Source organism: Syngnathus leptorhynchus, chromosome 17, assembly GCF_054491065.1.
Source record: "Syngnathus leptorhynchus isolate UIUO chromosome 17, UIUO_Slep, whole genome shotgun sequence".
In the NCBI taxonomy this organism is placed as follows: domain Eukaryota; kingdom Metazoa; phylum Chordata; class Actinopteri; order Syngnathiformes; family Syngnathidae; genus Syngnathus; species Syngnathus leptorhynchus.
Window position 1 is genome coordinate 6728521 of NC_141211.1, and position 27338 is coordinate 6755858.

The 27338-nt window shown below is 44.9% G+C and overlaps 2 protein-coding genes across 3 annotated transcripts in view; both read right to left on the reverse strand.

The window, feature by feature from the left end:
- Positions 1 to 83: 83 nt before the first annotated feature.
- LOC147043489 (pecanex-like protein 3) lies at positions 84 to 14424 on the reverse strand. The gene is made up of 36 exons (XM_085935262.1): positions 14052 to 14424; positions 12739 to 13230; positions 12419 to 12627; positions 12234 to 12333; positions 12118 to 12157; positions 11929 to 12024; positions 10116 to 11813; positions 9757 to 9871; positions 9477 to 9646; positions 9260 to 9317; positions 9012 to 9153; positions 8770 to 8927; positions 8551 to 8704; positions 8435 to 8467; positions 8169 to 8340; positions 7971 to 8081; positions 7778 to 7869; positions 7575 to 7684; positions 7332 to 7437; positions 7156 to 7248; positions 6907 to 7057; positions 6374 to 6518; positions 5984 to 6161; positions 5803 to 5911; positions 5596 to 5725; positions 5348 to 5406; positions 5045 to 5260; positions 4652 to 4905; positions 3969 to 4199; positions 3784 to 3887; positions 3551 to 3698; positions 3254 to 3484; positions 2900 to 3174; positions 2654 to 2823; positions 2039 to 2439; positions 84 to 1947 (listed from the first exon to the last, which is right to left on the reverse strand). Exons 2-36 carry the CDS (start codon positions 12889 to 12891, stop codon positions 1795 to 1797), a joined length of 6765 nt encoding a protein of 2254 aa, XP_085791388.1. The 5' UTR covers positions 12892 to 13230; positions 14052 to 14424; the 3' UTR covers positions 84 to 1794.
- Positions 14425 to 15683: 1259 nt separating this feature from the next.
- LOC147043490 (neurexin-2-like) overlaps positions 15684 to 27338 on the reverse strand; it is a 90358-nt gene continuing 78703 nt past the window's right edge. For both annotated transcript variants that reach the window (XM_085935571.1, XM_085935570.1), the window contains 5 exons: positions 26122 to 26293; positions 24255 to 24344; positions 22212 to 22540; positions 20694 to 20778; positions 15684 to 18918 (listed from right to left, as the gene is read on the reverse strand). In XM_085935571.1, coding sequence (XP_085791697.1) covers positions 18107 to 18918; positions 20694 to 20778; positions 22212 to 22540; positions 24255 to 24344; positions 26122 to 26293 — 1488 coding nt within the window. In that variant the 3' untranslated portion in view covers positions 15684 to 18106. The remainder of the gene's footprint in view (positions 18919 to 20693; positions 20779 to 22211; positions 22541 to 24254; positions 24345 to 26121; positions 26294 to 27338) is intronic.

A 27338-nucleotide genomic window follows, 5' to 3' on the forward strand; every position in this document is an offset into this window, starting at 1 on the left:
AAGATGATATGCTGCTTTTTAAATAAATGCTCCAAATTATGATTGTGCCATTTCATTCATTTGACATTTGAAGAGAATAGTCACTAATACTTCAGATATAGAGGGAGACTAGAGGCCCCAACATTCCAACAATACTTTAGATTTAGGGAAGTTGATTGACTCTGGAGAAGGAAAACAAAAATACAAACTAGAGCACTCAAGCTGCAAACAAAGACACAAAAATCTTTAATTTAAATAGAAGGGAAAAAAAATCACTTAAAAAAACTGTACAGAACATTGAACATTGACTTAAATAAAGATTCCCCTGTGAGAAAAACTAAAATAAAAAGAGATGGAGAGATGTGGTACAAATTTAAAAAAAAAAAAAATGAAAGGAAAAACAGAACCAAATCTTCCCAAATTGCACATTTCAAATGTGATGCTAAACGGACTTAGTGTCTTAAACAGAAAATAACCCAGAATTTCCAATCATAATAAAATAGGTTTATATTTTTAAATATATATTTATATATGAAACATGCTGTACATAGTTGCAGAGATTACGAAATCCCTTTTTATTTTATTTCAACTGACTCTGACCACCGTTTTGTGCTTTGCTTTCTCTGAGCAAAGTAAAGAAGAAAGAAAAGTTCAACTGGCTGCTGCTGTTTTATAAAAAGAAAAAAATGTTAAGACGGCTACTTGGGATTTCAGTGGGAAAATGATAGCCACCACCAATCTACTTTGAATTTGGGCAGCTTGCCACAGTTTGAACATTTTGCAGGGTCTGATCACTGAGGTCAATCCAGAGTGAGGCAGAGTGCAAGATGGGGAAGAAATCCAACATAAAGTGACTTCTTCGTGTACTTCCAGTTACATACACACACGCACACGCAGGAGCCCCTGTTGAGATGACACAATTGTAACACTGGTTTGAAGAAGGGATGACAAAACAAAAACGCAAGTTGCCAATTCGACATCAGCACATGATACAAATGAATCCCAATATGTAAGATCGTATTCGTCCAATAAATATTTATCCTTTGTTTTCAGTTTTTATCCTTTAGTTCCAACTAAAACGCTGGATTCAAGCAGTAGTAGTGGTGACTCTGTTAGCTAGTTAGTAGTAGCGGGGGATTCAGAAGCAGTAGTCGAGTAGGAGCGACAAGGAAGCAGACCCCTTTGCCCCCTCCCATCCTTCTTATTGGATGCGATGCGAGCTGGCGGGTGTCTCCGATTGACTGGCGCGACACCGACGCCTCCATCTTCAAGTAAAGAAGAAGAAAGAAAAAACAATTCTCCAAAAAGTTTGTGATCAACACAATTTCTCAGGCTGGACTCAGAGGCTGTAAACAAGCGGCCTGAGCACCGTGCGCCGGCCGGGGGGAGGAGACGCACCATAAAAACGGTCGGCTGCTGAATTTTCAGCTCTGTTTCTCTGGACTGAACTTCTGAGTTGGGAGAAAAACTGAACAAGGCTTCTTGTGGTCTCCACACAGTCAAAGCTGATCCTCCATGTTCCAGTTTATAAAAATAATTGTTGAGCAAAAGGAAAGAAAAAAGATCCTTGGAATTGCACTGGCCTTCCTGGCCTTTTAGCATACATACACTCACGTACACACACAAACACACACGAGCCTCACTAAGATGACTTTGGGAGTAGCGTCATGAGTTGACGTGGAACATGCTTTAAGACCGCATTGTGTTTTGTGAATCCAATAAACATTGATCGAATGAGTCTCGATGGGGGGCGTGGGGGGATGCCGTCCAGTGTGCTGTTACCCCCAAAAGGGGGGGATGGTGGGGTGTCGATAATCAGCGCAGGTGCTCAAGTAAAGGCAACTCTGTGGATTGGTCAGGCGGCGTGGTGGTGTCTCCTGCTGGCAGCAGGCAGGAATCCACCACCCGCGTCGCTCCCAGCGGATCTTGTGTGGGACTGGCCTCTTGCGGGGGGCCCGGGGGCAGCGGCTGATTTATATCACAAAGAGCAACACGTCAGCATGTGACCTAATTCAAAATGAATTATTTCGTGATAAGCAATTCTGTTAGCGTTCCTCACCTGCGTGCGTATGGTGTGGACGCTTGCTCCATCACCCTCCGCTGCCGGCGGACCGTTAAAGCCCTTTCTGCTGGAAAAACTCCACTTCCCAAAATGGCTCTCAAAGTGGAGCATGTTGCCCTGGGCGAGACCAGCCCGCTGGCCCGTCCTGTGGCTCGAGTTGTCCAGGAAGCTGGCAGGGCAGAAGCACTCGGGCACCGGCGGCGGCACCACGGAGCCGCTGAAGGAGAGTTGCGAGTTGGACATTTGCTGACCCAGCAGGCCCTGGATGGAGGATGTGCGTTGGAGGGATGAGAGCAAGCCAGCTTCTATTCTGCCCTCTGATTGGCTGAGCAGAGCCAGTGGGAGTGGTTGGGGGTGGCGAGGCCAGTTTTGTGTTGGGCCGACTGGATTGTCCGTACCTGGTGGGCAAAAACAACAATTACACCCTAAGCCTATCAAATAGTGCCTTTTCATCATTGAACTCAAATGTATTTGATTTTGGGGTATGCTTTATTCATTCAGCCCGATCAATAATTTAATTTCCCTGATATTTTTTTCTTACATCTTATTTATCTAGTGCTCATTCTTTTCTGCTTCAGCTACTGAGGAGTTGGAGAAAGTAGAGCGTTTTACCCAACGAGGGCTGCATCGTGGTGATGTGAGGCTGGGGAAGGCCGGAGGCTGGCGTGCTCTGCGTGGTGTGGACGGCGACGTTAGTCGTGATGGAGGTGGAACCGCCGCCGCAATCCGAGTCTTCGATGTTTCCGCCGCTGTTGCAACCGGCGCCGCATCCTTTCTGCATCCTGGAGACAAGCCGACTTGTCACGCTCACAGCCATGACCATGGGGAAGTCTTGGAATCTAAAATAGTCTAGGGTACCTGTCCCAGCTATTGATGAGCCAGTTGTAGATGTTGTGGGGGCTGACAGGTCCCCCCCACACGGAGCGCAGCTGACCATGTCCGCCGGCGTACGACGTGGTGAGGGGGGACACGTAGATGGGGTAGCCGATGGGTTGGTCGCACGACGAGTTGATCATATTCCTCAGGGCCTGTTTGGCGTTCTGAATGCTGCCGCGCTCTGGGTTGCGGTTCCGCAGGAAGACCAGCTCCTGCTGTTGCCCCGCCCACAGCCCTCGCACACACTCTCTGTTTACCTGTAAGGGGAGCACAAGGCTGGTCAGAAGTCTGAAAATTTGCCTGAGCTGCTCTCCCAGCATGGACATAAGGTACAACCTTGATGACCCGGAAGCTGAGGAACCTCTTGTTCAACATGATGATTTTGTACTCATCGCTGCCGTCATCCATGATATGACGCAGTGCCAAAAGTGAGGGCATGTTGGCGAGGATGGCGCTGCGCCAAACGGGGTCGCCCTCGTGTGATATCAACATTTTCTCCTCGTTGGTGGTGATGGCGTCATATAGCACCGTGGGGTCCTCATACTCATCCGGGGATGTGAAGTGGTCCTGCGGGACAGCGCGTCAAAAATGTAAGCCTGTCAAGATGTTGCCTGGTGCTCAGTGAAGCGCTACCTGATGCAACTTGAGGGACATCCGCACGCCGGGCGCCACGACTCGATTCAACAAGTCCATATCTGCAAAGACCCACTCGTCCCGTGGAGACGTGATGCGAAAGTCTCCCTTGAAGAGCGCGTGGAGGCCGTAGAGGAATGGCTCCAAGCTTGCAAAAAGCACAGCGGGGTAAGGACACTTGCACTAGACAAGCATCAAAGCAACTTTAGTCCAGTCCGAGATGAAGTTCTCACCTTGCAGACATGCTGTGGGAGGCAGTGCCCAAGGCTCTTCTTCCAAGGATACACAATCCAAAGCATAAGCTGACCAGAGGAGAATCTCTATCACTAGTCACAGGCTGCAACACAAAAGTAGAAATTAAAGCATCTCTAATAACATAATACAAGCGGTTGAACGTAAAGCCTGCGCGGAGACAAACCGTTTGTCGCCTGCTGTTGCAATACTGAATCCAGTCCACATAAATCATGCAGAAGGAGGAGGGGGTGATCCCGGAGGCCCTGTGGTCGTAGTCCTCGTCGATGTTGAGGTTGAAGGTGGGGTCGCTGTCGACGTAGTTGGGTCCGAGACACGGCCGCAGTGCCTCCTGGATGGCCTCGTTAGCTAACCATTCCTCCAACTTAGGTGATCGGCTCACGTAGTAAATGATGCTCTGTTGTAGAAAACAAATATGAACCATCCATAGATAAAATATTAGTACATTAAAATGTTCTTTAAAGTCAAATTTAAATAAGGAATAGATAAATTGTTTGTTAATCTAAGATTCATGTTGTCAGTTGTGGAATCTGCTTGATCCAAGTATTTGTTACCGAATTTATTTCACCTTGTTTCTTGAAATCAATGGAACCATAATGGCTTTTAATCCTCACAGAGAGTGCAATTAATTCAGTCCTGACTACTTTGCCGCCTGTAGAACTCAAAACAGGAAATAAACAAGCAAGCAAAGCCAAATTTGGTGTTGGACTACTTTGACAATAACAAAGAGCAACCTTTGTTGGTCATATTTCAACGCGGCGTCCAATTATAACCTAAACCGGCACACTGTCTATGGCAAACTTGTAATGAGACTCCACGGTCCCCCCCTACACTTTCTTGACATCTCACCTTGACATAGTACGTGATGAGAATCTTGCGAAGGTCAAACACTTGCAGCATTGAGGCGGCGTTGTTGTCACTGATGCTGTAACCTTCCAGCACGTACTTTGTGGCCGCCACTTCCCAGGCGAGCCAGCGCTGTCCGAAGGCGGCGTTGAACGACAGCATGTGAGGCAGGTGACCCGGCTCGCAGCAGCAGCAGCCCTCGTCTTCCTCCACGCCTTCTGTGATGGCTTCGACTTCTCTCTGCTGACAGTAGGTGCCTGCAGGGAGTAGATGTAAAATGCATTAGGAGCTGAATCAAAATCCTGAGATGATCATTCAGAGTAACTATATAACTGGTGTGGTCCCGGTGTGGGAGGGGCAAAAGTGGGTCTTTTTTTTTTTTTTTAAACTCCTGACCTCTAAACTCGAGACCCCTCAGCTGGAAGGTGACCAGGCCATTGCCGATCTCGATAATGTGCACCAATGCGTTGAGGTAGTCTGAGGCGAGAATGAAGCAGTCGCCCGTGTTGTAGTTGCCCCAGCGTCCGAGCAGCAGATCTCCACACAGGCTGTGCTGCAGCGAACGTGTCAGGTGCTCGTAGAAAATGGAGTTCAGGTTGTTGTCGTCGGCACCTGACAGGAAAAGGGGCCACCGGCATCGCAATAATTACATATCACTTCAACAATGTTAACAAAAAAGAGGCAGAGACATGATGATACCTGGATTACGGTCCAGCTGAGTGGCAAGTCTGGTGTTGGAGTGGTCAACTCGCTTGGTGCTAACAAAACAGAATTTGAACTTTAGTACATATATGAAAAAGTTGATTTTCAAACATTATTCAACAAAAATATATATATTACAGGACTCTTGAGAAAGTAAATGCTAGGTGGACCAAATTGAAGAACAGAGTGCAGAGTTCTGTGCCACATGTTAGTGAAATAAAGCTGGAGAGTTTTAAACCACATACTTGTAGTCCCGTTCCCAGAATTTAACAGGCCTGGTGTATGAGGTGACAAACACAGCGCTGCCCAGGACTGGATTGAGAGGGGTTGAAAAGATGGCTGAAAAGATGGCTTGCACAAAGAGCACAGCAGAGTCTGCAGAGAAATTGAGTTAAGGGGCATCTGGTGAAGAAGTGCAACAATCACTTGCGTAGAATCGGATTTAAGGATACGTGGCACCGCGAAGGGCTGAGCAAAGGCGTGGAAAGCCGAGCCCCACGTGATCTGCCAGGGAGCGATGTATGTCAACACGAAGCGTAACTTATACAACAGGTCCCACATCTGAAAAATCAAAATGATGTGCTGTTATTTCATTACATTTTAGACTTTATGATTGATGTCGTGCAAACCGACCTTGCTGAAAAGAATGGACATGAAATAGTAGTCAATCAAGAAGGTCTCAGAGAAGTGCGGGTAGTCAAAGTGGAAGAAGAGCGTGGTGAAGCACAGCGTGACGTACTGCTGCGACGGGGCGCAGAAGGATGAACGCAGCAGCTTCATGCCGGCCACTGAGATGAAAAGCGCTCGGCTACTGGAAGACAAGCCAAGAGGACATGATGAGATATTGTGCATTAAAAAAATCCTCCATTCTTTCTAAAACCAGTCATGTTTTTCCAAGCCAATTAAATGAGGAGAGCACAAGTTGAGAATTACTGACGTCATTAAATTCATTTTGCCCCTCTTAGTATTGAGCAGTTGAGTGGCTCCAGCAACCACAGCCAAGGACCTCTTGTCGTGACTTACTAGATGTCCAGCGCTTTATGATTCTGGCCAACGGCACGAGCTTCTGTCGTGAGGGAATTGAGCACCACGGCCGGGTAGATGAAGTACTTCTCCACACATTGAAGCCACGCATAAAGCTTCTCGAACCACATGAGCTGTGCAGCATCTGGCGAACAAACAGAAATAAATGCAAGGTTTGACACCCAGAGAGTTGATTTTTCTCGGATATTACGAGTGATTAAATCAGTTTGTGACATTTCAAGGTGCTCTCACGTTGAAAAAAGAAAAAAAGAACTGAAATCTACTGTAACTTCTCAAAATGTCAAGCAAGTTCAACAGTAAGAAGAAAAATAACTGAATGTAGTACTGGCGCACTGTGAAAATCCCAGAGAGCTGATGGGAGGTTAAAAGCATTTCTCAACAGCACTTCAACTTGAGACCTCGCCGGTTTTTATTTAATCCTCAGTGATGCCTCCGGAGGGAGAAGCTGATAATGGCTCTTTCCTTTTACAGTGACTTGAGCTTGAGCAGATGAGGAGCAATGAGACACTCACCTCGGACTTCGAACTGACTGTACTCTTTCGATCGGAGCACAGGGTGAGCCAGGCAGAACCATGGAAGCTGTTTGCGCAGCTGAGGCAAGAGATAGTGAGTAATAAAGCCGACGACTCCCGCCAGGATATATAAGACAAAACTGAGCGCAGGCTGTGGGGGCAAAAAAGCACAGAGAAGAATAAGTGAGCACTTGTCGACAAATGGCGTGAAGAAAAGTACGCCGAATAATCTCCTTAATTTGTACTAACCTGTAGTGCAATGAAAACCGTGCTGGCACTGATGGCAAAGGTGATCACAGCCATGAGGGGACACATGACAAGGTCTGAATGAAGAATTTCTTTCTGTGGAGGGGAAGGCAAAACGCTTTTAAGTGAAGGACATTCTGAAATCAGATGTGTGGAGTTTAGGAAGATGAGATTTGTACCACAGAGTTGCGAAGTTTCTCTGGAAGAGGATCCTTGATCTCCACAGGGGGATCTTCTGGTGTGCGATTCTCCAGCTCGGGGAGTAATTTGGATCGGACCAATGACCTGAGTGGGGGGGGGGGGGGGGGCGGATAAAGGTGAGAGATGGATACAAAATTTAATGTGGGAGCTAATAAGTAGATGTTCAGTAGTAAAGTCGAAATCAAAGTCTAAATAATGAGTCCGTGAAGCAAAATACCGACCAGAGGATGGTGGGATCGCTACTTTGACGACTCAGGTGGTAGGACAAGGCGAGGAGCAGGCCGCAAAATACAGAGAAGAGTACTGGCACATGGGCCTCCCCCCACGGTGCCTTTTAGTGGGAGGAAAACACAGAATTGACCTCTACTGCATCAGGTTTCAATGTTTAGACATGGTATTGAACAAGTAATCATGTTGCGCTCACTTTTATGGCACCCAGACAAAATCCATACAGCAGAGCGGCCACCAGCACGCTGCGTATGAGGCTGAACAGAGACGAGAGCGGGCTGGTGGTGGCTGAGGAGAAAAGAGGAGTGAGTGAATCAATGCAGCCCAAACATGCGGTTCAAGTGACCCATCTAATAAAGCAAAACGAATACACAGAGCCATGGTCTTACCCGTTCCACCAAAAATGTGCATGTCGATCTGCTCCAACAGACACATGATAAAAGTATTGACCTGAGGTAGCAAGCCAAACAAGAAGATGACCGGAAAACACAAGGCCAAGACTGTAGGGGGTAAAAAAAAAAAAAAAAGAAAGAATTGGATTTAACGGTGCTTCTTTTTCAATTTCAAAGTAAAGTGTTAAAATTTACCCAGGAGCATATCTCTGACACAAAGCAGGAAATGTGCGGAAAAGAACGTGACGCCATAGAGGGAGAATGGTTGCAGGCTGCCAGAACGACCGGATAAATCAAAGATCCAGATCATCACGCAGCACAAGCAGAAGTAAACAGGCCGACTGTACACGATGATCCAGTTATGACCCTGTTTCACAACAGATAGGGAAGTAAATAAATCATCACAACCAGGTGACACGGAAAAAAAATCTGAAAGCGGGAGGGCAAACCCAATTACTCACATGCATGGGAGAGGCTGCGTCAGGTTGCACACTCTGAAAAAACAGTTGGAAGAAAATGACTGGATGCATACAGCAAATAAGATCCTGGAACATTTATTTCACAGAGATTCGCATACCTTCAATAAGGAGTATTGGCAACTTGCAATGACCAGGCAGAACTGGAAGACCCAGATGTCCCTGAAAAAGCCCTGGAGCAACAGTTGGAAGCCCAGGAAGGCCACCAGACTGGCCAGCACCACAGCAAACACGTTTTCTCCCACACGGCGGTTCCTGATGACAGGATGGGGTTTCATTTTGAAATATCGCATCACGTCGGTTCACGTGCAAAGCCTTACCTGTCCAACAAGGCCAGAAGCGCTAAGCGATCGTAGCGGACCCTGAGCCACTTCCCAGGCAGAACCCAAAAGCGATAATACTGTTTGGGTTTCGCCTTCTCCTCGATCATCAGCGTATTCTCTTGAGACTCCTGCAGAGACTCGTGATCCAAGTCGAACTGGAGACAAGTTGAGAAGCAGATCATGAGTTGTAGGGGACGCTTACACTGAAGAAAAATCAAGAAAAAAAGAAAAAAGTTCACCTCAGGCATTTCCAATGGAACCCTGCGCACCTGCATGCCCTGTAGGACCACTGGTCTGGGCTGCAGCATGGAAAGGACTGGTGCTCCTTCTTGGACCTCAGTGGAGGTGAAGCTTGAGGACTGGGACTGCCTCTCCCTTTCTCTGCAAGCAAAACATTACATTGTATTATTTGCAGTTGCTTTGCATTGTTCCTTCACAGTAGGTAAAGCTTGAATACAAATAAATAATAATGAGCCTTGTAACTCACTGAACTGGATCTTCATAACCTCCTCCAGCAGGTCCAAATGTGTAGGACCTCTTCACTCCTGGCACACATCAGAAAGAATGATGAGGGGGGGGGGAAAAAAAAAGGCAATTTCCAGCTGCTTTGATTCTGAAATGGCTTCTATCTTCCAATTTAACCGACAGACACGAAAGTTGCATTGATCTTCACATTCTCTACACACGACAAGAACAAGACTCACCGCTCTCGTCAAAAAAGTAGTGCACGGCTCCCTCTGATGTGTCGTCAAAGGTGGAGGCCTCGTGGATGCCGCTGCGCGGGAGCAAAAGTGACGAAGCAAACTGTAAGGCGGACGGGAGGGTGCGGGTCCGCGAGTGGGAGGAGGTCCGAGCCCTTTGGAGGTCCTGGAGACTAACGGTTTAAAGACAGGTATAAGCAGCCTTCGATGATAAGACTTTGTTAAGCATCAGTAACATCTTGCAAATAAATTAGACCCCCCGGGTTTGGCGAGTGGGACTGACCTAGGAGGGGATCCCATGGTGGAGGGAGGAGGTGTCGGGTTGGTTCCTGCATTGTGTCTCCTGCGGATGGCTTGGGTCCTCTTCACACTGCTGACTGAGTCGTTCTTGCCATTATCTAGAGACAGAGCATAAAAGTTTCACTTTGTCAACGTCTACCCAGAATATGTGACGTGATTCCTCCAAAAGAACTCATGCTGCAGTCGTATGGTACCAAAATGCAGGTGCTGATGCGGGCTCGGATGTGCCAAAACAAACAAACCACAAAACAGCTTGGTGCAAACTTAGAAAGATGTCTTAGAAATTTCGAAACTATATTTGTCTCTCCTGAAAACAAACAAGGGGCACAAACATGAGCTCACCTCCCCCTACCGCCCCCTCTTCGGTCAACTCTCCCGCTCGCCAGCCCATCTGGTTGCCGGTCCAGGATCCTCCGAGAGAATCCAACCGATGAGGATGAAACACCGGAAAGCAATCGATGTGAATGGTGCGAGCTTCCAAGTCTGACTTGGAGATGGTGAGGGTGCGAGGTGCAGGGGTGGAAGTTGAGGGCATCGTCTGCAGCGCAGCAGGCGGAGCCGCTGTGCTGTTCTGACTTGAACCCGCCCCATCCATACTCAGAACCCTGGCGTGCGTCTTAGCGCTGGCTGTGCTCGAAGAGCGCTGAGCGGCACGTGAATGCGAGGGGCCGGCCGGTTCGGCCAAATCCCCTTCCCGCGGAGTAGGAGGCTGAGCAGCCGGGGGGAGCTGTAACGCGGCGCCAGCGTTAGCGAGTTCTGGGGAGTAGCAGGAGGTAGAGGAACTGGAGTCTTCATCTGAGCTGTAGCGCCGCTGAGAACCCAGACTGGATGCCGCGCTCATGTCGCTGCCGTCGTCCTCGTCGCTGGAATCCTCGAAGAGACTTTCGCTGTAGGCCTTGGCACCGAGCTTGTTGCGGACCGGGATGTAATCTCTGTGTTGCCTATGATTGTGATGACGCCTGTACGAGCCGCAGTCAAAACTGTTACTTCCCGCTCCGGCTCGCCTTCGCGGAGCTTTCCGTCGGCCCGGCTTGTGGCCCACACTACTGCCGCTGGCCCGCAGCAGCTTCAAGTCTTTGGGTCGCACGACCTGCTGGGCGGCTTGATCGGACAGCAGGAACGGGGTCGACGATATGGGCAGAGAGGGCTCGGAGCACACTGAACCCAGGGCCAGCCCTGAGGGCACTGAAGTGGCCTGCCGAGGCGGAGGGAGGGGGGGAACTGGGGCGGCTCGGTCCAAATCGCAAATGTCAGAGTGGCCGCTACTCGAGGGGGAAGAGTTGTGGAAAGCGGGGGCTTGTGCAATCATATCAGACGGTAAATCGTCTCCTTCGACGAGTGTCCGGTCCAGCGCCTGACTGGGGGAGGTATCTTTGCAGGGGGAACGCAATAACACGCTGTCCGACAGGTTATCCGTATCGCTGCCATCCTGTCCTGTTGGGACGCCTGCGGCTGTGGTGACCTTGGCGCCCGTCGTTGGCACCGTGGTAGACGCCGGTCCATCTCCGAGCTTGGATTGGCTGAAAGATGGACTTTCAAGCTGAGTGGAGTCCGTCTTTTCGCTGCGGTAGCTGCTAACGGTGCTCAGCGTCTCGCGATCGGTGGCGCCACCACCGCCGCTGAAACAGCTGTCTGTAGACCCGGCAGCTAATGCCACCCCGCTACGACAACCGGGGTACTCGGTCCCAGGTACAAACACCACCGGGTCCAGGCCCAACCCTAAGAGATTTTCGCTCAGCTCTTCACTCAAGCTACTCTTTATCAGGGGACTAAGCGGAGTATCTCCAAGACTTCCAGACTCAGCAGACGGCCCGAGCGGAGAATAAGCTAACCCATTGTCCTCCGGGATCTTTTGAGGCACCTCTACTTGCTGCAATGGCTCTTTCTCTCCTCCATCTTCTTGACTGGAAGGCGAAGGGGGTACGGACAGATATTCTCCCGGTTCTCCAAATCCAGACGCCACCCCGGAGAGTCCAATGAGACCTGGGAAATTACCTCCCAGAGCAGCAGCAATGCAGGACTGGACCACGCTCGGACCTCCTGTACAGGGACAGCGGTGAAAATTCGATGGAAACATTGGAACTTTGTGTTGCTCCTGCTGGGTCTTGCGCGAGGAGCATAAAAACAGTGCTGTCTGATACATGAGCAGACTTACTGATGGTGTCCTGAGAGCCTTGACGCAGCATTTCACGATGAGCAGAAGTCACAATCACATTATTGCTTCCCTGTTCTCGCATTAACTCCTTGAGATCTGAGGTAAACAAAGAATGGTTGATATCACCAGAATTTCCACGTTAACTTCAGTTAGGGTCTTATTGTATGGAGAAATCAAACACACGCTAACCTTTTGTTCCCCCTGAATCCTCAAGTTGGGGCAAGAACTCCTGGATAATAAAAATAATGATATGAATATCAAATAGAAGCCTTTTGGACCAAAGCTAACATGTTGATGCTCCTTACCGATACTTGGTTGAGTCCAAACAGCGAGTGCTGGGAGCTACATCGCACCGGAGGCGTCGAGTTGACCTTTCGAAACACAGTCATCTCCACACCAGCATCCCTGAAGTCAATTCAAAGGGTTTGGTTGAAGGATTTCACGCCACCTCCCTTTTTCTAAAAAAAACAACAACAACACACGCACGCACCTGGGCTGACTCCCATCATGGCCCCCTGAACCTTCGTCCCCATCGTCTGTCCTTGGAACATCAGGCGTGAGCGAGGCCTGTTTCTTCTCGATAATCTCCCCGAGGTCAAACATGGCGTGCAGACGGTAGTTAAACACTTTGATGGTGGTGAAAAAGATGGCCACCGCAGCGGAGTACAAGCCTGCAATCACCAAGCTAGCGGGGAAAGCCTGTGATGAGGTGAAAGAACATAAAACAAATTATACACACAACACACGGCAAATTAATGTTTAACAGTGAACAAACTTAATTTAAAAAAGTTTCAACTGAAATGTGCTCACCATGTACAGCAGAAAGGGGAATGCTAGCAGAAATATCCACAAGTAGAGATGGAAGCAGTTGGAGAAGGTGCTCTGATGGGGGTCCACATACCACCCTCCGGTGAGCGAGGCCCACACGCCCTGTCGTAATATCTGAAGCGCCTGCGAGCCCATCTCTCCACCTTCAGGGGGAACCCACAGATGAAAGAGCCGCTCCAACACGGTCGCTGAGAAAACTGTGGGGTTGGAGCCACAGTGTCCTGTGTCTATGACGGCACGTCCATTGGAGATGGCCAACCAAGCGAGACTTTCTCATGGGGAACAACACTTCTGAATCCTGGATGCCTGATCAATTCAGTTAAGGTCAGGAGTATTTGCACATCCTGGCACCATTGCGTGCACTGTCCTCGCACAGATGATGCCACGCGACTCGAGCCTAATCCTTGAAGGGAATTCAAGTGAGTGACTTTGTAGTACATTGGCAACCCAGCGAGAATGAGGGAAAACACTCATCTGGAAGAGAGATCACAGAATTGGATGGGTAAAATAAACTGAGTGAAGCGCCCCGCAAGGACTAATAATACAACATCAGATTAAAAGATGATTTGACTCAGGATACACAACTCACAAAAAGTTATCAGTGTCAGTATATTCAGATGTATAATAATGCATTATATTTATATAGTGCTTTTCTGGATACTAAAAGTTTATAACGACCCTGAGAGGCGATTTTTATACCGCACCTCTAAATTGGTGGGTCACAAAATTGTAAAATCATCTTTCATTAGGATGGGCAAATGTACTTGTACATCACTACAAACTACAGCTATAACCCACAATGTAGTTTAACACGTGCCTGGAAGAATTCAAAACGGGTTATGAGTGTTTTAAAAACAATATCTCAAGTCTGAGGGCCTATTATAGTGTTTTCCCATCTAGATGACATTTTCCAAGAGGTACTAGCAGGCTAACAATTTCGCCTAGCTTGTGACTATGTTATTATCGGGACAAACTGGAGCCGATCGAAGCACCAACACCTGCTATCACCGTGGCGTGGCGTGTGTGTGCACATAATCGATGGCTACAGCAAACACAATCACACACGCTGACATTCGGTGTTAATCATCAGATGATTGAATATAGAAACCGGCTAATGCTAGGCCTGCACTAGCTGCAATGCAATCTGCTCGCTGTCACTCTCAATAGCAGGATAAACAACAAGGAGTCGTAAAAACACGAGCAAGACATAAACGTGCAATGTTGCAAATGTTAACGTGAGCTCACTTTATCTTGACAGAAGGTACAATTATGCTCGTAGTTGAAACGCTACTCACATTTGAATCCCAGCACAGCGTACACTTAGCTTTAGCCGTCCAGCTTGCCTCATATCCTTCTTCCGCATCCACTCCTCGCAAAAATCTCAGTTTTCCTTCGCAGGATGCGAGCGAGCAATGTCAGAAAAAGAAAGAAAAATAAGATGTAAAATACAGACAGACTTTTTCTTTCTACTGATGAAGGGCTAATTTATCATTTCGCGAGGGTCCCTGGTTTTCTTTGACATTTTAGAGGGACGGACAAGCCTCGATCTGGAGCCCCATTCATGGTGAACGTCAAGCAGTTTTTTTTTTTACGAGAACAGGAAGTGTGTTGAAATGTTTCCGAGAAAAAAAAGGCTAACTGTAGCTGCTAAGATGCTAGCCAACAACTAGTTGGCTCACACGCGCGCGCGCACGCACGCTCAAGTGAGTAATCGTCGAGATATTCCCATGACGCTGATTGGTCACATCCAATGACGTCACCAGGCGGGGCATACGCCAGATAATTAGGAACAGCGTCGCAGGCGTCTCACCCTCTTTACACCAGTTCACCAAGCATTTACTTCTATATTGAGTCCGGTGATCTTTCTTGCATAAATTCATCCATTTATTCTACTCATTGATACATTGAATCATTGGTTTATTTATTGTGGATAGTAAAAAATAGTAAAATGAACAATTTAGAGGTTAGTTTAATAGAGTTTTTCCAGAGGCCAGCCAATATAGGTTCCCACCAGGTCATTGCAGTCTCCCTGATGTACATTGAGCTTCAGAAAGAGGGGGGGGGGGGGGGGATGCCACAGCGCCAGGTCGTATGAGTAAGGAGGTAACTCCTGTAAAGTGATGTTCTTCTTGACCAGGAACTGTCAGATGCTCAGGGCATTGTGGGCAGACATGTTGTTATGGTGAAGGTTACAGCATACCTTTCCTTCGGCAAAAACTTAAACGCTTCAATGCTGGTAGTAGCTTGTCTTCTTCCTACAATTCTTTGTCTTTTCAGCAGGGGGTAGTCAAACATCATAGAACCCATCACTGCATCCAAGGACAGAGTTTACCCTCAATCATTATACCTGTTGAAGTCTGTGCATGTGAGAAAACAAGTCTAATTAACTATTACACTGTGAGAAACACTATTCAGACGTGCATCTTCTCATGCGACTACGTTGTATAAAAATATTTTAGTATTTTGGTTCAACTCAGTTCATTCATGCAGTTTTTCCTCAACCCTCCATGTTAAATTCCCATCCGCATTGCAAAACACACTCTCCACGCCAGCCCCAACTCTGATCTGTATTTGAATTCGGAAATAACAACAACAGAAACCAAAACCCTTCAATTGATTCTAAGTGTTGAACATCAGCGCCCCACCAAGCCTGGCTGACATGTCGCCTGAGGAGAAGAGAAGAGAGAAGCAAACAGAGAGTGAAGCCATGATGATGAAACTCAAGTGCAAGAGACATTTGTAACCCAATATCATGACCTACTACTACAACTTGTATGAAAGGCTGTTCTTCTGTGTAAAAACACCATCACCTTGTCTTTTGTGTGTAAAACGACACCAGTGTAAATTCATTGAATGTATTGATTCTCGGTAAGAATAGTGCAACCATTGAGTAAAGTTAAAATTCATCAACTTGTATTGTGAGAATCAGCAGCGTTTACACGATTAATGCATTGATTAAAATTGTTATTAGCTTGATTTAATTTAATCGTAAATCACATTTGCCCTGATCCTAAAATTGTGCTGAGCTATGAATTCTATATTTTAGTCCAACGCATCCCTCAATAAAATGTCGTCCAAGAAGCAGCACACAACACAAGTGTGTACAAATTATATCATCAAGTGTATTTTTTTTTTTTTTTTTTTTGTATCTTTATGCACGTTCTGTACACATATAGAGATCCATTTCACATGAACACTATACAATAGCAATGAGTGAGGGATGGAATATTTTACGAGCACAGAGTTGCTCATGTTGAATGGCACTTTTCATACAAAAAAAAAATAATAACGGGATCACAGAGCATGAATAATAAGTCAATGTAGACAGAACCCAACAGAGGAAATGGCTTTATATTATTCGATCCATTGAGTAACAGATTCAGCACATATAAAATGCACAATGCAATAAAACAAAAAAACATCAGTTTGTTCCATCCTGGTGTTTTCTCTGCTTAATCGGAGCCTTGAATAATGCAGGAAAACAAGATGGTTTGCAGCTATCAGAGGAGACTGTGCTTTTTGTCGGAGTCAAAGGCAATCTAAAATGGAACGTGTTAGGAGGAGCGGTGACAAGTTACATCGAAATATCAGAGAAATATCAATACAATTCACACATCATCAATTATTCATCTCATGGAGTAGTCTTAAAGTCACTCATAGAAAAAAAAACAATACATGTTTGTCTGCTTTACAAGGAATATCTATGTCTCCACGATATGTTTACATTTCCTGTGTGCTTTTGGATCATCCCTTAGCAGTTCCTTTTATTTTTTTTTGTCATGGAGGGTACATGATGGTCATTGAGCTGGCTTCATAGTCTGTTTCCAAGAAGCATAATGGGAAAATGTTTTGCAGCCCCAAAGTTGGGCGGCAGTGTTTTTTGGGTCATCATTGTGAAAGCTGTGAGGGAGGTGGGAGAGGGATGAGCATCTCGGACGCCGATTCTTCTCCGTAACTTTACATCCGTAATGCCTCTTGAGTGTGCTAGCCTCTATATATACATACAAGCAATGTTTACAGATATACCTTCACTCGATGTAGACGGAACTTTTCACACAAACCCTTATTTTGAATTCAAAGCTACACCGACCACACAGAAATAAATGACTCTCGTCCGTCCTCCTTCAGATTTGTTGAGTGATACCCCTTTTTAAACATCTTTTATTTTCCATGTTTATCATCTCTTGTTGACAGAGGCAGGGCAAACTGGGTGGGTGGGTGGGGTGGTGGGGGGGGGGTCTTCAAACCTTCATCATGTAACATGGCTGAGGAGATGTCTTACAGAAATAAAAGGCTTTGTTCAGTTTTGTTCGCGTACCACAAAATGTCAATTGTCTACATTACGGACAGTGGCTATAGAAAGTGTGAACACACCTTTGTTACAATATCTGGGGGAAAAAAGTTCCCTTGGGGAAAAAAGAAAAAAAAAAGAAGCGATTTTTTGGTCATTGGTTTTGGCAAATGAGAAATAGAAAGAGAGAAAGAAAAAGAAATAGTTAGCTGCATTGTGGTTAGATAGTCTTCCCTTTTTCAGTTTTATTATGTTGAATTACATATTTTACACACGGCAACTTAGTCTTCTGTTTGTGTTCAGCAAGCATCCGACCTGGCTATTGCTTCATCATCCCAATCACAGAGTATGTGGATCGGCTGAACTCGGGGTTAACTGGTAACGATGGGAAATACTGAATAAGTTTAATGTTTGCAAATGTTGGACGCGACTATTTTCTGAGCGGTTTGAAGAGGGGATGTGGTGAATAGCAAATAGTTTGGTGTGCATCTATGATTGGGCATAATAAGCAAGTGTTGCACACAAACATCCCACAAAGAGCCAATGACAGATCTGTCAGGGAAAAATAAATGCTGCTATACGCACCCTGAAATTAATAATATGTTGAGACACATTTTGATTGATTCCATCTGGGGTTGTTTTTCTTCACCAAGAAATGGATGTTACAAAGGTTGAGGACCTTGCTATGTCAACAAGGTTTTGTTCACACTCTATAGCCACTCTGCCATAATGGACATTTGAGACAGAGTTTACAAAGAAGAAAACACCGAGGCTCAAGTCAAGGCCGGTTCCTTTAACTGCATCATATCCGTGCTTCACACAAAGCAACAGCGGGTATGAAGTTGTTTGCACTTACAACATGTACATGATGGATGAAAGACTTGTAGTAGCTGAGAAACTGTGAGGGAAATGTGAGCATTAACCACAGTCTGTTTTGAACAGTTGGCTTTCGTAACCTTTGAAATGTCTGACGTCCAACTGGAATTAAAAAAAAAAAAAAAGAGAGCAGTGATTTGAAAGTGGAGCACCCTCACATCCTCTCAGTCCTCACCCCGCTGCTCATACGTAATATTCTTTGTCCTTGTTCTTTTTGCCCTTGGTGATTGCCTTGGCCGCCGAGGCCGTCGCTGTGCTTTTGTCTTTAACCACCGCTCCGTTGCCTTCGGTCGCAAAATTGTTGGCAAAATTGTGGCCCTGGTCTGTCTGGTAGGAGCCTTCGTCCCGGTTGCGGTACTTGTACATGGCATAGAGGAGGATTAGAATGCAGAGAGCAGCAGCAGCCACGATACCAACCACCATCCCCGTGGTGCTACTGGACTCCCTGATCACCTCCACGGCGCCCGGTTGGATCTTTTCGTCGGAGGCTGTGGGGTCGGCTGTGGGCACATGGGGAAAATTGGGGGGGTAAGTTAGTCCCGGTGTGTTTCGGGAGGATGGGGGAGCAGGGGGCAGAAGCACCTGGTCTCGGGTGTTCATTTTGCCTGCGGGGATGTGGAGCTGGTCGGGGTTGGTGGTGGGAACATAGGGGGGTAAGGGGCGGGGTTTCGGAGCTCCGCCCTCACCGGCGGCGGGAGGTGGCGGAGGAAGGACTGTCCTGTCAGTGACCAACGGGGAGTTGTTGTTATTATTGTAAAAGTCCTCGTCATCGGATTCCGTCATCTCCCCGGAGCCGAAGGCCGAAACCTCCACGGTGTCACCACAGTCCTCCTGGTCTGGGGGGCAGGAAGGGTGAGGAGGGACTATCACAGACTCTTTGGTGGTTTCGAGGGGGGACAGAAGGGTAGGGGGAGGGGGGAGGACGGGATAACGGGTGGCGATGGATGGGGGCTCAAGGGAATCCACTGTTATAATAGGCAAGACTAATTCACCTCCTAAAAAGGAAACAGAAAAGGTAGGGGAGGATCCTAAATTAGAACAGAATTTAAATTCCACCACAACACTTGCGCTCATTACCAAAGAGGCTAGAAGACCAGTTATGAATAAATTACCATCAACCAGCACATCAGCAATTTTTTTTTTTCTCCTTAATGATAATCTTACACAACGAGACTATTCAACCGCATTAGACTCTACACAAGTGAAAGCCCCTGCTTTGGTCAATGTGTGGGTGTGTCGCGTAGAATACTGCAAAAGGCACAAATATATATAAGATGACTCTTGCAAACAAACAATACACAATAAACATTTAAATTGCCGTGCATTCCTTATGCACACGCGTAGGCAGCGTTACAGCAGGCGAGATTAAAGAAAAACGCAATATGCTCCATACTGTTTGGGCACATCACGGAATCCAAGAATTGTATGTAAATATGTATCGCATCATACACAAAGGTCATGTCATGCCATTTTCATTTTCTTTCAATTCATCAGTGTAGTGGCATTTCCACCTGGGTGGTATTTGTGCCTGCATTATTATCTCCGTCGCAATCTGAATCCAGTTTATGTTAACAACAGAAAAAAAAAAGGTCACGCTCATTATTGCGGGTGCTTCAATATCTTTAAACGGCGCCACTTGCGGAGCCATAAAGTCATGCTCGAGTCGCTATCGTTTACTCTTAATGACTCCATAAGCTTGTTCTCTGGAGAATTTAGTAGGATTCTCCACAAAAAATAATGCAGGTAATTAGAAGATATTAGATTTCTTTTTATGATACTAGGAGACATGAATAATAACAAAAAAAAGATAGAAAAGAAAATAGTGTATTGTTAATTTCAAAGAACACTTATGCAGATGCTGTCCACTCTTTTTTTTTTAAATAATGATTTATGTCCTCTGGGTTTGAAAGGATTACAATAACATTTCTAGTAGATTATAATCTGTCCCTATAATATTTGCATAAATTCTCACAAAAATGTCTTTAAATAATTCAAATTTAGTACTAGCTGTACTAACTAACTGTACTAGCTATTTATTTGAAGTCGGCATGTAGTGGTAGCATTTGCACAAATGCTTGGGAGGAGAATGACCTGCTAAAAATGTGAGTTGAAATATGTACACGTGGCTATTTCATTGGAATAAGCAAGTGCTCCACATTAGTAGTGTCTTCCCGTGTGACCTTCTATTCTTGATTGTTTTATAAATACCGGTGCAGTGCGGTGCAAAAGCTTCCGCTTGTGTCCTCGCTGTCACTTATGATCGATGAGCCCGACTGAACGGTGCGTCCAAAGTCGAGAGTAAGACGAGACAAGATTCAGCCCTCCGAAGTAGTTAGCAACACTCGAGGGTACGTTTGAGGCACTTACATAAGGTAAACCATAAGCATGGCATCGATCAAGATGAAAGCTGGACAAGTCTATTTAGGCCGTCTGCGCTTGATACACAGCATGCTCATTTTTTTTCATTTATTTTGATGATGATGATGAAGATCTCCAGTTTTGAGTGTGTCCAGGTGGTACACAATAGAAGGAAAAGAAAAAAAAATGACGTCATGCTGCAATAATGTCATACAATTTACAAAGCTGTTTTATTGTCAGGAGAAATTTATTTGGCAGTAAGGTGTTGATTTGCTAAGTGGACAATACCCAGTGTCTAATTGAGCATTGATTACGGCTCTTTGCAGTAAAAACACTCATTTGTGCCGAGCGTTTTGTACTACTGCCGATGTAACTACACATCTTTTTTATTTTTTGCCATAGAAAAACCCACCTGTTCCTGGTTCACACTCTTCTAGGTCTTCATCATCACTCGGACACTCGGCTGACGCCACCAGAATATCATCAGAGTTCTGCGGCTGTGTGGGGGGGAAAAAAAAAGAAAAGGAAAAAAAAAAATTAACAAACAGATGGTCCCGCTGCTCAGTGCCCTATGAGCTTGTTTGCTGTGTGCTTTATGAAGAAGAAATGCTGCAATGTGTTTCAAAGTGCCACTTCAGTGTTTGGAGCTTGGAGCAATGCGAGTGAAAGAACAAACAGAAAAATGTGCTCATATTTTGCTGCTTTTCATTCGTTGCCCCCACGGCAGACTATTCCATGTTTATGTTGAAAAGGAAATTCCCACCCGGCCGGCGCTCGATTGTGTGAAAGCTGCATCTTGCAATAACAAATTTTCTCATACTAAATCAATACTCTTCTTTTTCTTTTTTTTTTTTTTTTGAAGAAGGAGGCTTAGGTCACTCAATGACCTCAGTATAAACCTGAGCAGAATGCTGAACGGATGGTCCACTTGGATGAATTGAAAATACATGAAAGCCAAACGGAAGCTTGGCGGCATGATCCCATCTGATTTTGGACGAGAGACGGCGTACACCCTGATCAGTCGCAGGGCAGATGATGGAACTATAATCTTGACAAATGTGCATCAAAAGAAGCTACTGTGGCTTGGAGAAGTTTGCGGATAATTTTAAGTTTGAACAGCACCTTTGGCCTTTAGTTCCAACAAAACCCTGCAAGCGCTCATGTTTTGTTGAATCCAAACAAAAAAATGTAATCCTCCTGTGAGAGCAAGACCATGAAATTTTAATAATAAGATTCAAGTCTCACAATGAAAAGGAAATATTTTCAATTTTTCTTTCCCCTCTGCATAATTTCCTCATTGTACGGCGTTGTTTCCACAACATGTCACACAATCTGCTTGATGATGACTATTTTTTGGGAATTTCACCGAGCACACAAACAAGAAATGAGCCTCCAAGTACGTAACAGCAAAAAAAGGACATTGAGATACTATGGCGTAGGATTCAAGTACAGCTTGATACGTGACTATTTGAGAATTGCTAGCATAGCAAATTGTGCCTTTTGTTAATAGCTAGCTCTCCAAAAAAATGGCTTCCAGCTCTCCCTGTTCATTACCTGATGAGTTGTGGCACTCTCTGCCCACAGCAAAAGCGGAGCAACAGAGTAAGCTCACAATTTATTTTTGTCATTTTTAGTCCTCGTATCCACAAATGAAATAGTGAGCATGAATCGGCCACCTCCATACTCAGAAATAAAATGTCTTTGTCACATCATTATATAAATATTGATTCTGAACCGCTCCAGATGATGTATGTGGCACAATTTCAGGCTGTTATTGTGGGTTTTTTTTTTTTGGGGGGGGGGGGGTATTGATGTTTTTATGATTGCAACATGACTGCGATAGTATCAAGAGATGGATTAAGGCCACACTGAAGGCCAAAGTATGAAAAGTAGTGGACATGAGTTTGTGTACTGGATTATATTTTCTGACCTTGGAGATGCTGTCTCTCAAGCTGGGTGAGCGTTGTCGGCGGGTGGTGGTCGTTGCCATGGTGGTGGTGGTCTCCATGATGGTGGTGGACATGTCGGACACAGCCAGCAGCGTCGCTGAGGTGGTGTCGGTGGTCAGCACGGAGAGCGCGTCGCCCACTAGACGGAGGTTGCCCTCCACCTGCACGCTGGGGTCGTTCTCCGCCGCCAGTTTGAGCACCTGCAGTCCGTTGTAGTAGAGGCCGGAGATCTGACCCTGGAAAGGTCGACCCTTGTCCTGGCCGCCGATTTTAATAGCGGCTTGGCTGTTAAAGATGGTCAACTGTCTCCCTACAAGCCAGGCAAAGAGAAGGCGACAGAAGAAAGGTGAAGCAGACGTGGCTGGCACAGGAATACAACTTGAACCATGTTAGTCATATAAAAAAATAAAAAATAAAAAAAATAATAATCATTTAGATGTTAAACAGGGGGATACACTTTAATCATGCAGGTTGCAATAAGAATAGGCGCTGCTTATATTTAGGTCCCTATTTATGCATTTTGACATCATAAAATTTGATTTCACACTGTATGCCATTGGAAAGGGGACGGTTTTTGCTCTGAATCTTTTTTTTCTTTCTCTCTTTATCAGACAGAGGCCACGATTAGAACTGAAGTTACTGGCTTCAGTGCAGTGGGGAGGAAAAAAAAATCCCCTCCAAAATGGAGCATAAACTCCACTGACTAGTGAATTCCGCAGCCATTAAAACTCAAGAGTTCTCCTCCAGTCCAATTGTCTTAACTCCTGCGAGGGACAATGTCTTGTAAGAGCTTCACTGACAAGCAGCTACGCTGGCTGATAAGCTACATCAGCCAGAGCACCGCAGTAATGGGCCCCTTTCAGGAGAATACTTATTAGCAAAGTTGGTGGCTGCAAACTGTGATCCATTTCAGCAGCCTGTCAGGCCTCTTTTGTCACAAAGTTGGGGGGGGGGGGGGGGGGGCGTGTGACATGGTCACTGTACTGCACACAGGAAGCCAACAACACAGGACCACTGAGAACAAAAGGGGATGGGAAGCGTTTCACTTAGGGCGATCACATCGAGAGGTTTAGCTTAACGTCGGGTTAAGGGGGAGGAGGCGTTTAGTTCACATTTTACTGGCACGAGTTAAACTGCAGCACACTTTAAAGATTAAAAACAAATTCTTACACACATTTACACATCTAGTTAAGACGAAGGAATGCTAGAGCCACATTGGAAAGAAAAATGAGAATAAAGTTGTAATATTACAAGAAAATAATTGTATGTTTACTAAAAAGTCACATAAAATATTATGAGAATAAAGTCAGAGCATGAACTGAATGTCAAACCTGCAATCTCACATTGCAACTGTATTCTGGTAAAAATAATGACATGCTTCCTGTTTCATTGTAACTTTACATGTATAGTGCAGAATTGCAACTTTATTCTCATAATTTGTGTTTATTTACTCTGTTATAAAATATTGTCACATTATTCTCATACAATTAAAAAGTAACAAGACTTTACAGTGCTCTGTTCTTTTCTTCTGCAAGAATTCCATTGATCCTCAACAAAAACTTTAAAATTCAAAATGTGAATCTGTAATGTTTATTCTCGTGATTCTACAACTTCCTCCTCGGATACAATCATTGTTTTTTTTGTTTGTTTTTTTCTTTTCAGCGTGGCCTTAATACTCCCTCGCAAGTTAATGGCAGTGGTTAAGGGGGACGATGAAGGGCTGGGTATGGGTTATGTATTTTTTTAGTTCATTGGTTTAAAATCAGTTTAAGGGTGCAGCTGGTCCACAAGTTGCAAGGGTGACAAGGAAAGAAACATCTAAACGTCTGGTTGACAACATTCCATCAATATTGAGTTTGTCTTTTTCGTATTTGGGAGCGCCAATTAAAATGTGGACTGTTACACATTTGGATAACTTGATCCTTGTCACAATTGTCTTGTGGTGCTGCGCCTCTCTTGGGGGGGAAAGGTTAATCACTAGTTAGTTCAAGGATTAATTAACCAATCCATTCTGGTTTTTTTACCTTTATCGAGTAGCCACTCGTCAACTACCCGACCGAGTCTGTACGGGATTCTTTGCCTAGCAATAGCCAGTCGTTCATTATCATAGTGTCCTTCAGAGAATTTGGAGAGACAGGTTAAAGGTTAACGTCTGCAAGCTGAAAGATCACATGGTTAGAAACAGAGTTATGATGGCTAACAACCTTTAACAAGCTGGTTAAGCATCTGTCAGTTATCTTTACTTGGAGGTATTGGAATTTTGAAGAGCAACAATTAGAGAAGTCACGTTTAGGCTGTTTAGAGCTACACTAGTTAGTATCGTTGAGCTATTTTAAGCACAGAAAAAAAGGTTTATATACTTTGAATCAAAACATGGTTAATTCAGTTAGCAGCATGAAAAGTCAGACATAGTAACAGTGGCATTTAGAAAAGAAAACACATTTCGACAGTCAGACGTGATAATCAGAAAATATCACTGGTGAGACTTGATTGTAGTGAATTTAGTAGGAAATTCAGCAAGATGCATTTTGCAATCAAATTGGAATACTTTCCAGTAATTTGGTGTTAAAATTGGAAGATTTTCATCATCAGAAATATAATTGAGTTATTGTATGAAATCCTACTAAATTTTTAGGAAAAGAAATCATGTAAATAGAGAAAGGCTATATAACGAGTATCATTCTGAAAAGTCAAACAGTTGATTCATTACTGTCCAATAAAACAAAAACAAAAAACATAAATACATGTTGTCTATGTTATGAAACAAAGACAAATTACTTTGTTTTTTTAATAAGAAGTGCTTCTTGTTTTTCTTATTCTTTTTTTGTTGGACAGCAACAACATTGTACATTCATGTGATTTATTCTGGGCATATCACCAAAGTTTTGTTTTTTTAAATAAATATTGATTATAAAGATGTCAAGAATTATAAACCCATACATGCATGAATAAACATACAATCAATAACATATACAGGCCAAAGTCAGCAAATGTCGTCAATAGTGGGCTGCTAATGAATCCATAAACAAGATTATGGTCTAACATGAAAGAGGAGTTGAAAACAACTGCGTTCAAGCTTTAGCCACCTCAAATTGTTTATACCGAAAAAAAACAACAACATCCTAATTTCAATCATATCATAAAATCATTGATTGCTCAAGTGGTGATCAACAGATTCACGAGTGATGTTTGCTTTTAGTGTGTGCTTTCACCAGCAGCTGGAGGCACAGAGGGAACTTGTTCCTCCTGCCGCAAGAAGGTCCGTTGGGTTCCGAGCAGGTTAAAGAGCATCCAGCCGTGATTACATCAAAGCAATTTGCGTTTCCCTTTTTTCAATCTGCATGCAAATCAGGCGTGCAAGTACACAGGCGGACGAGTCTTAATCCCTTTTGGGTTTAAAATGAGCTTTCGATGAATATATTATCTACAGGTTTGTTTCTTGCCGATGCCTGCGTGTAGCTGCAGAGATGAGTCAATAACAGAACGTCGCGCCACACCTAACAATATATCCACGGAATTCTTTTGTACGGCGTGAAGATGTTTGCGGGACCTCATTAAGTGGTTTACGTCGCTAAATGCACAACCGTGAGCTGTTTTTAGAAAGATCTTTGAATGTATTGCGCTTGAGCATGTTTGCTTATCTGTTTGAGGTGGGAAAACGATTGCGGGGGAATGACAGCTGCTGATGAAAGGCCTTTAAACGGCAAGATATACTTAGCGAGACAGCTTTAAGCGAAGTGTATCAGTGTCAGATCCTGAGATTGTTTATGCAGCTATGGATATGTGGGTGGCTGTCAATTTAGGAGCTGAATTCCAACCTTCAATCATTCGCCGATTGATCTTGAACCAAGCATGCAATTGGACTGGCCTTCATTTAGTTATTAGTCTTACCTGGAGGATAGCGTTCAATGACCGGATAGTTGTCCACCTGGAGCGTGGCATTGCCACCGCTGCGTGTGAAGCGTACAACGTGGTACTTGCCGTCATTTACCATGACAGCAGGCTCATCGATGCCGATGTCATCGGTCCCCACGTTGAAGATGACGCTGATTTTGCCTTGATCCTGCCGAGGAGAAAGTATCGATAAACAATACTGCAGTCGAGGATGTTAAAACCACTTTACAATCAAAGAGCTATTATCAGCGCAGCATCATTTCTTATATTTCTTACGGCAAAATGATCAGACACATGTTGATTTATGTGATGTATTGAAATGAGCCGAGCCAGTGGTCTAAAGTCAATTTCCCTTCGCAATTGCTTTGAGGAGCCGAAGAGCAAAAACCACAATTGCATCCGATTGCTGCTTTGAGAGATGATGCATCACACAAAATGTAATTGAAATCGCTCTAGTGGTTTTGGCATGAGAAAAAAAAAAACAACTCGTGTGTGATATTGCATATGCCCGTTTCTTCAAAAACGTGATGTGGGGAAACGCTCTCTTCTGGCTACACGAAGGCCAAAAAAAAAAAAAAAAAGGGGCTCATTTGTGACACGACCAATATGTTGAGCTCTTCCTTCGGGGTTCAGCTTCGTTTCCCCGTCACCCGCCAGCTCAGCTTGCCTGATGTGGATCACTCTTGAGTTCTGTCACAATCCCGCTCTTCCTCCTTTGCTTGACCAACCTCCTCTTCCTTGTTTTCCCTGCTCTGTCTACTACCGACAACCTTCGGCAAAGGTCAAAGCTGCTTCCCAAGATAGCCTTTGGGGGGCACTGGTAGCAAACAGTATGTGCTTTTGTCTTGTGCATGCTATACAAGGTCAAAGTAGTGATGACAGTGCGATAAATTGCACACTAACACGCAGATGAGGAAAAATACATCCTCATTAGACATATAATAGCTAAAAATAAACCCCAGCTTTCACCAATATGGTCATTCTTAGTTTTGATTGGTATTCAATAAAAAAGAAAAGTTGATTATTGCAGCAGTAGCTGTAGAAAATATAAATCTAGCACATAGATTTGCACTTTACCACTGGGATGTTTACATCAAATCATGCGGCTCTCATGACAGCGTGCGGGTGTACCTAATAAAGTGTCCAACGGATATATTTTGTTGCACATGAAACAACCGAGTGGTGCGCTAACGATTCATTAGAGAGGATGGTTG